Source organism: Papaver somniferum, chromosome 3, assembly GCF_003573695.1.
Source record: "Papaver somniferum cultivar HN1 chromosome 3, ASM357369v1, whole genome shotgun sequence".
Lineage (NCBI taxonomy): Eukaryota > Viridiplantae > Streptophyta > Magnoliopsida > Ranunculales > Papaveraceae > Papaver > Papaver somniferum.
The window spans coordinates 14,115,420-14,132,042 of record NC_039360.1 but is presented as its reverse complement, the minus strand read 5'-3'; the positions used below and the strand labels follow the sequence as shown (position 1 = coordinate 14,132,042).

At 38.1% G+C, this 16,623-nt stretch overlaps 1 protein-coding gene across 1 annotated transcript; it reads left to right on the top strand.

Annotated features, from left to right (window-relative positions):
* The first annotated feature begins 11,672 nt into the window (after positions 1-11,672).
* Positions 11,673-16,375, top strand: LOC113355344. Its single transcript, XM_026598182.1, has 7 exons — positions 11,673-11,799; positions 11,916-12,189; positions 12,897-13,551; positions 13,648-13,847; positions 14,404-14,648; positions 14,742-15,579; positions 16,238-16,375. The coding sequence occupies exons 2-6, from the start codon at positions 11,921-11,923 to the stop codon at positions 15,533-15,535; spliced, it is 2,163 nt and encodes a 720-aa protein (XP_026453967.1). The 5' UTR covers positions 11,673-11,799; positions 11,916-11,920; the 3' UTR covers positions 15,536-15,579; positions 16,238-16,375.
* The last annotated feature ends 248 nt before the right edge of the window (positions 16,376-16,623 follow it).

Sequence of the window (16,623 nt, the reverse complement as noted above, 5' to 3'; positions counted from 1 at the left end):
TGGAAGAAGGATGTATGCTGGGAACCCAAAACGAAACTTCGTATGTTGGTTCAATGAGTTGTACCTTTTATTTATAGTAAATATGAGAAACCATCACAAAGTTTACTCCGTGTTCTCCGGGAAAAACTTCATCGGTAGCTTCATCATCTTGAGGAAGATCATCAAAAATACCATCGATGTTATGTCGAACCAACATACCTTTTGTCATTATATGTTCCCTTAACGCATTAAAATATTATGGCACACCTCCTCGACCTCGAACACGACCGATTTGTATTTTTTTTGGCATCTTATCAATTTTAGAATCGACTTAACGATGGTATCAACTGATGTAGATCGGAAGCGTTTAGTTAAACAGTTGAATTGAATTCAGCCTTAGCCACTAATTTAACAGTTTAGAAGGTAAAACTGTCATTAAATTGCACCAGTCTGTCTCTCTGTTCATACTTTGAATCAACCCCAAAATGTGTTTTCTTGTGTTGCAAAGAGTAAGCAATTGATCTCCTGTGAAGAATGCAAAAATAAAGAACCTATCATGAAAAGCTTGTCAACTTAGTACCATTAGTGTACTAATATTATACTATTTGTAAAGCTTGTCAACTTATTGGGAGAATAGACAACGACTTAGTTGACTCACTAAGTAAGTACACACTGAATTGGAGCTTCTGAGAATCTTAATTAACCAGGAATTTAATCTTTTTCAAATTATAAGTCAACACGAAGTCTTTTCTTCTGCTTTTAATTAGATCCTTTTTTTTCCTTTACAAATTTACTCAGTCATGACTGTACAAAACTATATGTGGCTTAGTATTTTGGAGGAAATGATTGCGCAGGTAACAATTAAGTGGTTGTCTACCATTAGGTGGATTAATAAAATGGTTAGGCAGGTAACAATTAAATTACAACAATTAAATTCTGATTGGTATAAGCTGTTTATTAGTTGATTGCAACTTTCAAGATGCTGATTGATGTTGCCTAAAAAAATGTCGATTGATAGTAGGGCTGCACAAGACCCGCCCACGATATCCAAACCCACTCGTACTCGCTAAATCCGTGGGTTTTTAATCCATACCCGCCTGTTGTGGGTGTGGGGTTGGTTATGAAAAAAAAACCCGCTGACTGTGGGTGCGAGGTTGGTTTAAGCTAATACCCGCCCATACCCGTCCAAAAAATCCGCAGATTATATACCATTAGATAAAACTAATCCTAGTCGTCCATTATAAAACCCTAATACTAGTAGATAGGATAACTGATAACCCTCATTCACTTTCTACACTCTTCTCTCTGTTCGGCCTCTCCTCTTCTTCCTCCTCAGTTCTTCTTCTTCACCTACGAACGACAATTACCAGAAATCTTCACCAGAAATCGACAACAACAACTTCGAATCTTCACCAGAAATCGACAACAATCGAAAAATCAACAAATTCAACACTTAATCTTCATCTGTGAACTTCCTAGATATGAATATTTTGGGGGGTTTTGGTTTTTTTTTTCTCACTTAATCAAGGAGAATAGAAGTTACTCTAAATACTTGAATATAAAGCGGGTTTAAACCCGTTTAAACCCATACCCGCCCAACCCGTAGCGGGCGGGTAACAAAATCCGCCCGCTGTTTGTGGGTGCGGGGTTGGTTATGAAAAAAAAAACCCGCAGTCTGTGGGTGCGAGGTTGGTTTTAGCTTATACCCGCCCATGTGCAGCCCTAATTGATAGTATAGATTTTTCTTATTGAATCTCTAGGCTTGGTAATCTCTAGGATTGATAGTATTCTTTTCTTTCAAAGTCATATGTGTTTTCGACCGTCGATTATGATTGGTTCGGTGATCGATTAATATGGCACAGTAAAAAAACTTAATAATATCCCCTGTTTCTTAAGCTTATTTGCTTTCAACGATAATTTATTAATTTAGGTATTACGTATCCCCGTGTAATAAACCTTTAGCCTACTTTAATTAATTACCAATGCTTTAATTAAAAAAAACATAGCCTAGTAGAAAGCTGTATTAATGCTTCTAGTACACATTTATTAGTCCCACGTACTTACTTGCACGCATGACTACCTGCTAGTACACATTCATGCATGCATGCATGTATATATATATATATATATACTAGGTATCACCCCGGCCTATGACCGGGGCTCAATCTTTTAGATTTTTGTTTATTGTTTGGTCGATCGGCAAGTATCTTCTCATATTTTAGTCCTCGTATCTTCCCATATAATTTTATTCCGTCTATAATAGCGGGGAGCATATTTAATTAGACCGGTCATACCAGAACGGTCCCGATATTTAGTTGGTCGTGTTATATTAGAATGTGTTAGTTAGCCGGATCACATTAGCGTGTTTAATTAGTCGGATCATAATAACCAGATAGGGATTACAAAATTTAAGGAAAAATATACTATCCGTATTAAAATTAGACGTGATTAGGTAAAATCTATAAAGTTTTCAGAGTAATATTTTATTTTATTTTTTGGTCGGCGATATTTGGTATTAAGGTATCCCTTTGTAAAATCAGTATTTTTTTTAAGGTTTTAACTATTTTCCATCCACATTTTTCCTATTTCTCATCCCAACTACACAAATCAAATTCCTGTAACTCTTTTTAAATTAGGTAAACAATAATCACTTCAATATACTCTTATCTCCCGTTCTTTTCTGGGTATAGCCTAATATCTATACTTACCATAAACTCTCACAACCACCAAATCAATTAGGTTTAATTTGCACATCTCCATTTTAATCATCTTAATCAAGTTTGTAAATCAAATTGGATAAAGTAGATATAGTGCTGCTGGTGGTAGTACATAGTCGCGCCGTGGTGCTACCATTGAATGTCTACATTAACATGCTATTCACGCTTTCAACTTAATTTAATTCATTTTCTTTGTAGAGATTCATTTACCGAGATAAGGATATTATCATTCATCCATCATTAACGACATGTCATATTGGACCCGATTTTAGTTTGATTTCATTAATCAACTATGCATCCTTCGAGTTAACCATGTATTTTTAAAGTAGCGTATGTTGAGTTATTTACTAATGGTATGTTATTAGTTTACGGTCCGCGAGTCATAATCTCAAAGGTGTCGTATCCATGCATAAAATTCCACCAAAACAAAATGTTCACAAAAACCCCATTTAACATAAACTGTCTATATTACCCTTCTACAATTTAAATCACCCCAACAAAAACAAAAATCAACCCAACCTTTGAATTTTATTATATTATCACCACGAACAACAACCCACCACCAGCAACACCACCACCGCCCGTCGTCGCCGCCGCCACCGACCACCGCCGCCGCCACCGACCACCGCCGCCGCCACCGACCACCGCCGCCTCCACCGACCACCACCGCGCCACCACTAGAAAAATGATGAAACCAAAAATTGGTTTCACCAAAATAAGTTTCATCATAAAAGAAAGGAGAAAGAAGAAGAAGAAAAAATGAAACACAATAAGATGAAACCTTCCACCACTGTCAACTGCACCGCCCCCATCGCCACCACAACCATAATCACCACAACCACCACTACCATTACCTCCTTAACTAAGACTACTTTCAACAAAAAACAATCCACAATAAGATGAAACCTACCACCACCGTCAACTGCACCACCCTATCGCTGCCACAACCACCAGCACCACAACCACCACTACCATTACCCCCTCAACTACAACTAGTTTCAACAAAAAATAATCCACCTGTATCCCACCATCAAAAATTGGCTTCACAGATATTAATATTCAACAAAATTAAAAAAATACGATGAAACCTAATTAGGTTTCATCAACTTCAGCCAATTCATTACACTTTTAACAGTGCAGACATACACCTCTTTAATTGTAACCCATACCAGTCCTTTATGCAACACCTGAAGCTCAACTACAACTCTCATTGCATTAGCACCACCTTTACTCAGTTAATCCATTCTTTATCACTTCCATAACTTCAGTTAAGGCCACCACTACCAACAAAACTTCTTCTTCAATACCTGGAGTACCAGTACCAGACCCTGCTATACACATTCTCCCAATTCATACACACATATAATCAAAACCACCATTGTACATATAATCGAAATCACATATTGTCATTTCACCAACATAACTTCAATGATGAAACCAAACATGCCGTCTTCCAAGTCAGACCAAATAAACTAGACAAAAATCAGGAGAAACCAAAATTTGGTTTCATCATAAACTTAATTTTCATCATTAAAATCTTTGGTTTCATGACAGAAAATAGGCAAGTTTATGATGAAACCAAATTTGGTTTCATCATTAGTTTACTGTTTTCACCAACCAAAACTGTCAGAATTTGATGAAACCAATTTTGGTTTCATCATAAATCTGTCATTTCCCAATACAATATTGGTTTCGACTTTGAAGATGTATCATCATTTGCTGGTGATGAAAACATCATAAGGTGGTGGTGGTGATTGTAGAGGATTGAACGAGGAGGCGGAGGTGATGTTGGGAGCGGATCTGCAGGTACTGGTGTTGATTGTAGATGAGGTGTTGTTGGTGGCCGATTTAAAGGTATTGATGGTGGTTTTAGATGATAAAAGGAGGAGGTAGAACTAGTGTTGGTGGCGGATCTGATGTACTGGTGGGAAAAACAAAAATAAGAGGAGGCGGTGTTGTTGATGGAAAATCGGTAGACGGAGAAGAAGAAGGTGATGATGGTGTTAATGGAGGAGACGGAGGTGATGATGGTGTTAATGGAGGAAACGGAGGTTCTGTTGGTGGCGGATCTGGACACATCGGTTGGTTTGATGGTGACGGAGCTACTGTTGGTGATAGATCTGAATAGAAATAGAAGAAAAAGAGACGAAGGTTTCGTGGAGGAGACGAAGGTGTTGCTGCTGGTGGTGACGGAGGTGTTGTTGCTGGTGGTGACGGAGGTGTTGCGATGGTGTTCATGGAGAGATATTTGTTGCTGCTGGTGTTAATGGTGGTGGGGAGATGAAGACCGCATAAATAGAAAAAAGAAAGGAGAGAAGAAGAAGAAGACAAGGTAAAAAGGATATGTTTGGCTTTTTTTTAAAGTAATAAAAACTAAATTTGCACATTATTATTTGACCCGGGATTTTTGTGTCACTTTTTAATTAAATGGTTTTCATTTATTAAAAATAATATGTCTGAATTTTTTGTACCACATGTTTGGTCATCTTGGTTTTATTTGACTAGTTTTGATTAGTTTATGAATTTGATCTCTGTTAGGAGGATGGAAACTGCCAATATCCTTGGAGATGAAGAAGACAATTTAGGATGTGAAAGAATATTTATAGTTGGTGTCTGCATTTGGAAGCCATGTTACCGTAACACAGCTAACTTAGGTATTTGTTTTATAAACAAATACCAGTTCTAAGGAAACTGGGGAACACGGCTAAATTTGGTAATTGTTTTGTAGACGGAAATCCAGCTAGTTCTTTTTTCCCGCAAGTAAGAGGCATGATAAAAAAAACTTCTTTATTTTTCTTATTGATATTAATTAACATATAGTAGTAATTGTTATGGAAGCCTAATCATATCAGGAAACGAACGATTCGGCAAACGTCTATATACAACATATAACCGATCGATCCTAGCCACCGGATGACGAAATCGATGGTCGGATTTGTAAGGTTACACAAGCAGCACTTCTTTTTATAATATAGAAGACTAGGTATCACCCCAGCCTACGGCCGAGGCTCAACCTTTTTTCGATTTTTCTTTTTGTTGTTTAGGGCTTGCGACCTAGTGTTTTCTGGTCGTGTCAAATTAGCCGGTAAGGGATTAATTTAAAGGAAGTGATAAATAAATAATAGCTCACATTGATGATCATCGTATAATAATGGTGGGGGCTTTTCTTACTTGTTCTGGCCAGGATCAAAATTTTCGATTATACAAACTCTTCGTAAACTTCTACCCTGTACTGATCATATTCTCGTTTATTTATAGACGATTTTCCCATCTAATCTTTTGGAAAGTTAATAGTATAAGATGATAGCAACCTATGGTGTAGAGATATAAAGAGAACCATTAATGGGACCGCATGTGGTAAAAAAATCACATTCTCTTTACTACGTCGACGGTCTTACTTTCCGGAGTGAGTAGTTTCCTTACTTGTTTTATTACAGTGACCAGGTTAGATTAGGAAATTAGGTTAACCATGTTTAGGGTTAGTATCTAGGTCATGTTTAATTTCTGTCCGGCATTGGTTAGCAGAAGGCGAGGGAGAAGACTTTAGTTGAAAAGAAACAATTCTTTTTCTGAGATGCAGAAAAAAAGAATTGGAGATGATGACGAATTTAATGGAGGATGTATATTAATAGCATGAGCTGGTACCGATTAAGGAAACCAAAACATCAACAGTTCGAAATCGGGAAAATTAAGGGACGTGAGTTTGTTTTACATATAATCGAAACATGGCCATATCAGGAAACTCTACGGATCGGACGGACGTCTATATAGAACATATAACGAATCGATCCGTGCCGTCGGATGACGAAATTGATGGTCGGATTTGTCAGTCTACATAAGCACCACTTCTTTTTATAATATAGATTAGGTATCACCCCGGCCGTAGCTCAACCGCTTTCAGTTTTTGCTTTCTGTTTCGTGGTCGTTCGGTGTCCACTCACAATATCGTGTCTAGTTATCCGAGTTGTAATATTGTGTTTAGTTAGTCTGGTCGACATAATAACATGTTTAGTCAACCGAGTCAATGTTTAATTAGCCGGGTCATAATATCGTGTTTAGTCAGACAGATCATAGTAGCCGGGGTCTACGATCCCGACCGTTAGGGACGACCATAACATTTAGTTAATTGGATCATCGTGGCATGTTTCGTCAGTCCGGTCACTATTTAAATAGCCGAGCCATAATCTCGTGTTTAATTAGTCGGATCATAGTAGCCGGGGTCTGCGATCCCGGCCATGGAAGACAACCATAATAGTTAGTTAGTCAGATCATAATAACATGTTTAGTTAATCTGGTCCATATTTAATTTATCGGATCATAATATCATGTTCCGTTAGTTGGATCGACATAGCAGCGTGTTTAGTTAGCCGATCAGTGTTTGATTAACCGGGTCATAATGCGGTGTTTAGTCGTAGACCCCGGCCGTTAGGTTTAAATACATAATAAATGCAAATAATTAATACTCACTCCGTATTATTTGTCCCTCTTAGGATAAATATTTACATTCTTCGCCATAGAATCCCTAAGTCATTCTCCATCCACCGAACTTCCCTCACTGACCTAAAAAAAATAAAAAATAAAAAATAAAATAATTCTCACCTCAAGTGGGTTTGTCAAAAGTTGACAGGCGCTTCTTTCTTGGCTGAAATACCAGCTCTCCATAGCACATCATACAACGTATCTCTCACATGATCATGTCTGTATTTGAAACCGGGATCCACCTTACAATGGACTGCGTGTTCCCCATATGTGTCTAAGCAACCTGTGATACATGTCGGGCAACGTGAATCTGAAGGGTATAAAGGAATCATTAACCCACTTGAGGCGAGATCAACACTGAGGCCAGCGGACGTTCTTATTTTTGGATGGGCTAATGGCAAACACACATGTATTGACCTTACAGGGGCTTCTCCGTTAGTAGGTATTGGACATGACACCTTTATAGTTGGCCAGGCAGCGCTGAGGGCTGCCTCGGGTAAGATAGCGAAGCATGAGAAAGCATGTATTGATAATGGACATGCTTTTATCCCCTTTGCTTTTGATATTTTCGGTTTCTTGGCTCCAGAGGCAGTTGGACTACTCAAGAGAATTCAAAAAATCATGCACAGTAATGTTATAACCCCTGACTCGAGAGAGTTTATTTTTAAGAGGATAAGTTTTGCAATTCAAAAAGGACTTCCAGCACAGCTTGTTGCTCGCTTACCTTCTATGTAATAAAATTAATTTTATTTTCTTGTAATAAAACTTTTTCTTGTAATTAAACGTTAAATTCCCTAATTATAAGGTTTTTCCACTTATTAATTCCTTGTCAGCCTCCATTTCTCTTCCCTCTTATAATACCCATTACCAATCAGTCGGGCAGTTTAGGTTGAGCTTTCAACGGTATGTGGGTTGGTCAAAGGATAGTACACGTAATATAGTACACCTTACTCCAATCTATGACAAGTAAGATCTGGTTTTCATTCACCTTTGTTGTTGTTTATACATTTCCAACATTAAACATTTTTTCACTTTGATTCGTGAGTAACCAAAGTCAAAGGACCCGATTGGATGGTCATGAGACCCAGAAAACGTATACTAATTTGCATAATAATTTAGGATTAGGGTTTTTATGTCGTTATTTAGGGGATTGTCTTTGCTAGTTGTTTAGTTCGATATTGTAGGCCAGGGTTGGCTTTTTTCAAAATAAAGTTAGATTATGTAAGAGAATTTAGTCACGGTTAGCCGTGTTTAGCTTTTTGGTTATGAAATCATAATTTCCTAATTAAGTTTGTATAGGTTAGTTTATGACACTAAGTGCCTAACTAATTGGCGTAATATGGATTTGTGTTTGATTTAGGAAACCCAAAGGATGTTTGATTTTCGTTCCCGATATATAACCCCAAATACGTCTTATGGAAACTGAGCCGGGCCCGAGGGTGTGCAGGGTGTGCGACCGCGCAGGGCCCAGCTCTGCCTGAGGCCTTTTTTCCTATGGATCTATGATGTATACTCACTTTCCCCTCCAAGCCCAGTAAGCCAACGTATCAAAAAAAGAAAAAAAATCTTTGCCTCTGTTAAGACTAGGGGTGAGCATTTAGCCCGTAATCCGCGGATTTAACCGGGACCAATCGTTCTTTTACGGATGGATGTCCGGACCGTTCGTTAATGGGTTGGATGCGGATGGAATTTTTGAAATCCAACGGATAACAGATTGGGCCCGGATGCAACCATGAAAATCCGTTGGACATCCATATCCGTTAAATTAAGGACCTTTATATAGTTCTAGAAAATACTATGAATCATTTAGGAATTTTTAAGATGTTTGCTTGGGGTGTTGTACATGACATTTTTATATTTGTATGCATATATAGGATATGCTGGTTTTATAAGGAGTCATTTGTGTTAACTTTATTTTCTTTACCATAAATTTTAACTAAAACAAATCCATTGGATTATCCGTACCCAATCCGTCCATCTGTGCATCCATTGGATGAAAATCCGTTGGATCTGGATTGGATGCGGATGCCAAATTTGAAAACCGTAGTGCAATGGATTGGATGCGGACGAGGCGAAAACCGGCCCATGCTCACCCCTAGTTAAGACTCGAACGAGTGACATGGGTGAGATAATTAAGTTCCTTAATCCACTAGGCTGACTACTTGTTCTTGTTATACTTTTCAGCTCCAGACCATCAGTACTTTTTGAATCTTTATCATATTATTCCCGCATGCACCTGCCCATGACTATATATTTTGAGTTTGCTTTGGGTATTTTTGTGCATGTAGGTGGACATTAAGAGTTATCATTTGCGTTAACCTTATAAAAGGCCCTGCGAAATTTTTTCGCACAGGGCCCTTCTAGACTCAGGACCGGCTCTGTATGGAAACATAGTCAAATGTGGAAACCCCATGATCCGACGTACATCTATGTAGAACATATAACAAATCGATCCATGTCGTGGGATGACGAAATCTATGGTCAGATATGTAAGGCTACACAAACACCACTTCTTTTTATAACATAGATATAGGGTTTTGTTATCTTGTGCATCCATGTACAAGATAAGGGCCAATCATTGGCATCGAAAAGTGTAAAAAACTATAAAATACAAGAGAGAATGTTTCTTTGCATCCGAGAATGCAAATATTCATGAATTTTTGAACTTCTCTCCATAAAATAAGGACCAATCATTGGTATCCAAAAATGTAAAAAACTATAAAATACTTGATCCTTTATTAATGTCGTACGTACCCACATGACCTGAATACGTCACTAGTCCCAATACCTGCTAACGTCTTTGCCGCTGCTTCTTACCAGTACCTCACAACCAAGCAGTACACGGTAGACATCCATGCATATATATGTATCACTTCAGCACAGCATAAACTCTTGAGATCTAAAAGATAGAGTAGTTTTTTTCTTTTTTGAAGCGTAAGAGAGCAATTGTTTTACCTTGCAATCAATCAAATATATATGATGCTGGGTAGCAGTAAGAGAAGTGTAGTAGCAGTAGTAGAGGAAGAACAAGAAGAGATGTCTATTGACATTGACAACATAGACGGAGGAGGGTTAAGTACCAAAGAGAATAGTATCTATAAAGAGGAGGTAAAAGAGGATTCAGAAGTCATTAAGTCTACTCCGAAGGTAGTGAACCGGGGACTACTCATACTAAGCTGTGTATTTACTTCGTTTGGATGGATCGGAGGACCTTTACTACTTCGACTCTATTTCTTAGGCTAATCCTTATGGGCTAGATTGAGCTGTTAGATTGGCCAAAAAGTGTTGCAATTAAAAAAAAATGTGGTTCAAAAGTTAACACTTGCACTTACTAGTTCTCTCTCCTAGCATTTGCTCGCAATTTAACTAGCGAGATTGAAACGCTGAATCATTTAGCGCTCTAAAAGTGATAATAATGCTGAATGGTTGAGCGCTACATATTTTTTTCTCATGGAGAGAGAGTAAAAGATGGAGAGAGAATAAAAAGAATGACAAAGAAACGTGGAAAGAAAGGAAAATATGAAGAGAGAGAAGAAAAAGAGGAGGAAAAGATGGAGACAGAAATGACAATACCATAAGAGTTAGGAGGTTGATCTAGCTGACATGGATGACCAATCTAGTTGCTAGATTAGAAGACCATAGGACTTAGCCTTACATGGAGGTAATGGAAAATGGTTATCTAATTGGTTACGTTTAGAATACGCTTAGAATATTGTTGGGAAGGTGAAGTGGGTCTTAAATTTTTTCACCATCGCTAAACTGTTTCCCGACCGTTATTTAGTTTCCTGACCTAAAAACATTACATCGATCGGGATTTTGTTTACCTTTCACACCATAGGACATGGTACTCCCTTATTACTTTCCACGTCGGTTATATTCGCTGCAACCTCAGATTTTAAGGAAATTCCCTCTTTCCTCATTGGAGATGGTCTTGGGCATATTAATTTGTCAGTCCTCATGATATATTTACTTGTTACTTAAATTTACCGTTTTTTTGAACTTGCAGGCAATCCAAAAAGAAGCAAGTGAATATGACTTGGGAGAGAAAAAGTATTACCTCGTGTTAGTATCAATTATGGTGGTTTGACAGATAATGCATATCCGGAGAGTGGGAATCATATTTTGCACGTCTTCTCTCTTTGCTGGAGTTGTGAGTGCGACTATTCTTCCTTTCTCGCAGATTGCTGCGGTGATAATGTTTCACGGGAGTTTTACGGCAGAAAAAGGAATGGCTTTGGCTTTGGCTCCTACGTGAAAAAGTATACAGGGAAGCGATTATTGATGAGGAGGTAGCATAATTTTAAATCCAGCAAAAGTCAAATATGTTTGACAAAAGCCAGCTTTCCCTTTAATAAAAGTGACTTTCCCCCTATTAACTATCTAAGGGAAGGGACACTTGTTATTTGTTTCTTCTTGGCATTTGAGAGTTTGACGTAGTCAACAAAATTTTGACTAAATAGGTGGCCCAAACGAAGGGCTGAAGTTTTTTCTTTTGCAGAATAAGTTAGGGTTTAAGAAATGCATTTCATTGCTACTATTTGGATAAACCTCTCCGCGGAAACGAAAAAGAAACGAAAACGAAAACCCTAATTTAAAACTTTATTCAATTTGGCATTCAAAACAGGTTAGTTTTCCTTGATTATGCAAAGGTTATTTGGGTTAGAGATTTTCTCCAACACTTTGAATTCATTTTTTATTTAATAAAACAATTCCTCTTGTGTAAATACTTTTTTGAAGCAGATTTGATGGAGATAATAGAATCAATTGAAGATATTAGGTTACAAGATCCACCAGGGGAGGAATTCACATCTGCTGATCTTACTTGGACCAAATATGGAACTTCAGAGCACCATGATGATGTAGCAGTTATTCCATATGAAAGAGTTGATGCATTCATAATTGGCGAGTGTTCTATCGCTGAATGTCCGACCCGGTTTCATATTGAAAAAGGAAGAAAACGTACCAGAGGGAGTTTGACTAGTTACAAGAGCGATGAGTATCTTGAATATCGCCTGTAAGTAGTGAATCTCATTTCCTATCTGTGTTGTTTTCATGGTTAAATACCTGAGGCAGCATGGTTCTTTCAATGTTTACTGTAGCTTAATCACTGGATAGTCCCTGGTGAAACTAAACTGTGTGCAGTGAATTGCAATTTTGAAATAAAATTTATATGTGTAGCAATTGAATGGGCAAGTATGTTGGTTTCAACATGTATACCTAGTTCCTCACTTGAGGTCTCAGGAAACCCACAGTGTGTATCACTTTGACATTCTTTATACGATTATTTGTCTTTACAGTACTTCTTCATAGGAGACAGTTGTTATGAAAGAACACATATTTTGTTGGTTTTGGTTTTTCCAAGTTTGAGAGAAAATTATGTGTAGCGATTGAATGGGCACATATGTTGGTTTTAACATGTATTACGTAGTTCGACACTCAAGGTCTCAGAAAACTGACAGTGTTTTATCCCTTTGACATTCATTAAATGATATTTTGTATTTACATCATAGGAACGGTTGTTATGAAAGAATATAATACATCTTTTATTGGTTTAGGATTTTTGGATTTCGGAGCTTATAACTGCATTAAAGAATATTGGGTGCCATCAGGCGTTCTTCCATCTTGTCAAGAGAGAACTCTTTTGTATTGGTCTTTTCGGGATAATATTATCTTCACATATGATAGATGCTCTACTTGAATTAGTGGGTCATTTCCATGCAGATACTGGTGCTCATTTGGTCCAGAAAATTATGGAGAGGGCGGAGAAATATTGCCTAGCAGGAGATATCGAATAAACACTAGAAATCGAGCAGCAAGACCTCAATCAATGAGGGGATGTACTTGCAATTTCATAGTGAAGCGTTTATATGCCCGTCCATCAGCTGCGCTACTTATATACAATGATAGACGTCAACATGTGAACAAGTCTGGATTTGTTTGCCATGGCCCACTAGACCGAGATGCTATAGGTCCTGGTGCTAAAACAGTTCCATACATTTGTGATGAAATCCAGCAACAAACAATGGCATTGATTTATCTGGGCATCCCTGAGGAGAATATATTGCAGAATCACATTGAAAGTGTTCAACGCTACTGCGGTTCAAATTCCAAAGTTAGTATGTCAGCATCAGAGTATGTCCGTAAAATGGGGATCATTATCAGAAGGTCAACACATGAGTTGGATCTTGATGATCAAGTTAGCATCAAATTGTGGGTAGAGAAGAATAAAAAATCAACTTTTATATATCAAGATGCGTCAGATACAGATTCATTCATCTTAGGGATTCAGACAGAGTGGCAGTTGCAACAAATGATCCGTTTTGGACATCACAGTCTCATGGCTGCTGATTCAACATTTGGCCTCAAGAAGCTAAAGGTAGGGAGTAAAAATATGCAGTTTGTTTACGGTGCCAAGGTATTAATACAAGCTTATGATCAAATCTTTTGTTGATTGTGGTTATTGTTGTGGCAGTATCCTTTGTGTACACTTCTAGTGTTTGACTCAAGACATCATGCCCTTCCAGTTGCTTGGGTCATAACACGTAGCTTTGACAAGCAAGATGTGTCCAAATGGATGAAAGCTCTTGTTGATCGAGCTCGTTCAGTCGACTCTGCTTGGAAGATCAATGGGTTTATGATTGATGATGCGGCTGCAGAGATGGATCCAATCAGGCAAGATTTTTAAGTTTTTTCCTATGTACCCTATGCCGTTTGGGTTGTGGCCTTGGGGTATAAAATATGGAGCTGTGGCGTTAGTCATACATTGTTTTCTAACTAGAAAACCTAATTTAGGGGATATATTACTCAAAAGAAGGCACCTGGATAAGAATGAACGCATATTCAGATTTTAGGGTTTAGGATAGTAAATTAGGTCTTGACAGGGAACCCTAGATAAAGGAGGTGCCTAGGCACCAAACTCCCACTAAGGTGCCTAACCTGTGCCTAGGTGATGCCTTGTACAACATAGACTAGCTCATCATGTAGAATTTTATATTCACAAGAGTTATTTGAGAGACAAAATAAACTGTTTAATTATTAGTTTGCGATCCGAAGCACTGATTGAAGGGATAAAAACTAGGAGGGACAGATTCTCAAGTATGCTAAGTCAAAAATGGGGCTCCTATAGTGTTTTGGTATAAGACCTAATAACCTATTGTTGTAAGGCTTAACCTGTTCTTTTGCAGTTCACAATTTCAGGCCTTGATTTCTTTATTGACTGATGTTCCAGGGAAATATTTTGCTGTCCTGTCCTTTTCTCTATCTGGCGTGTCCGCAGGTCATGGCTCCGAAACATTATCAAAAGATGTCATAACATTGAAGTTCAGCGGGAGATGTTCAAACGTCTTGGGCGAATTGCCTACAGCATATGGGGAGGTGTTGATCCTGTAGATGTCATGGAGGAATTCATTCAAGATTTTGTTGACCAAACTTCCTTCGTGCAATACTTTAAGGCCTGTTGGGTCCCTAAGATTGGTTAGATAATTTTTTTCCCTCTTTCATCATGTATGTTGGGATATATTATAATGATCTTGTACTAACCTTGTAATTTACTTTTGCTGTACATAGAAATGTGGCTCACAACTATGAGATCTCTACCGCTTGCCAGCCAGGAGGCTTCTGGTGCCATTGAAGGCTACCATTTGAAGCTGAAGCGTATATTGTATGATGATTCACATCTAGGATCACTGCAACGAGTAGATTGGCTAGTCCACAAGCTGAACACTGAATTACACCCAAGCTACTGGTTCGACCGCTACGCTGATGAAATTGATTCTTTTCAAACTGTCAAGGAGGATTACATTGCATCATCTTCATGGCATCGAGCTTCGCAAATTCCGGAAAATGCTGTTATCTTTGACGGCAAAGATCGCCTCTTCGCCAAGGTCATTAGTCAGAAAGACCCTAGTCAGACACATATAGTGTGGAATCCAGGTTCAGATTTCTCTCTTTGCGACTGTTCGTGGTCATTGCAAGGAAACCTTTGCAAGCATGTGATAATGGTGAATATGGTATGTAGTAATGGCCAGGATCATCAGCCTTCAATGTCATTTCAGTCATTCAGATCAATCATTCTCAGTTTGTGGCGAAAACCCATGGATGATTCAGTTGCACTCGATCAGTCACTTGCATGGTCCAACCAGATATTGGACCAAATTCAGAGATCAGTTGAGTTGGATAGTTCTAATGGTGTTTCCAACATCGTAAAAAATTTACCCTTGAAATGGACTGCTAAAAAAGGTAGAACATCTGTTGGCCATCCATCTTCTATCCTAGGACTTCCTGCTCATTTGAAGAGAAGCTCCCGAAGTGTTGCCATTAAAACGAATAGGAAAAAGAACAGACTTACAGTGTTGAGTTGAGCACTTGATTCAGAAAGAAAAAAACCACCTAGTGATTTCTGAAGGTATGTTCCTAACGATCTTCAATTTTCTATGCCATGCTATGTTCAGTTCAGATTTAACAAGTCTAACATCACCCACACAGACGATTCTTGGATTTATAGATTCACTATATGTCTGATATTAAATACTGCGTGGGTCTAACCGGTATGTATGTTTTTTCTTACCACTAATTCCAAGACTTAGCAAAATCCTCAACACATGAACTTGAAGCAAAAATGGGACTATAGTTTTCGTTGTTTTCTAACAATCCTCAATAGTGGAATCTTTGTGTACTAGAGTAGGTGTTCAAATGGACTTGAACCTTGTTTGTGAAAGCCAACCAGGTTACTAGTTGTGGAATGATCGTGTAGAGGCAGCATGCTATGGCTATTTGCAATGAAGTCCATGTGTCTAGATGCCTCTACGCCTAATATATCCGTCGCTGATGCTTTAGTCATAATTTAGGACACCGCGGAGGAAATAAAAAAAAAGTTCAAACATCATGCATTTCTTTGAGATTTAGACTCTCCAAAATAACTTCGATTACCTGACGTTAGCACCATTTAAAGCTGTTAAAGCATAGTTGATTCTAAGTTTCTGTTGTTTGCACTAAATGTTCATATTCTTCATTATCATTACTTTTTATAATGTTTTTGGCGTTGCGCATATTTTTTATGGCAGCTTTCATTAAGGAGTTGCTTCATAAGGGGATCAGTTGTGAGATACATGGAGCTACCCCCAAATGGAGTTGATGTTTATGTCAAGTGGTTTAAAGAAGCACGGTTTGAAACTGACTGTGGGTCGGAGTTTGCTCCCAAGGTTGAGGATGAAAAAGGAAGTTGTTGTTGGTGTCCAAGATTTCACGAGAGTTGACAATGATTTCTTCTTGGTGGTCGTAAAGATTCTTGATCATCGGGTACGTTTCTCGAACTTAACAGTGTTTCTGTTTAAATTGTTCAGCGTGTTCTTGTGGTGGAAAATTGTTAGGGATAGGCTACATCTAGAACATAATTTCTTATGAAAATCAGTAGAGACAATTCCTAGAAAACAATTACTTTGGTATTTCT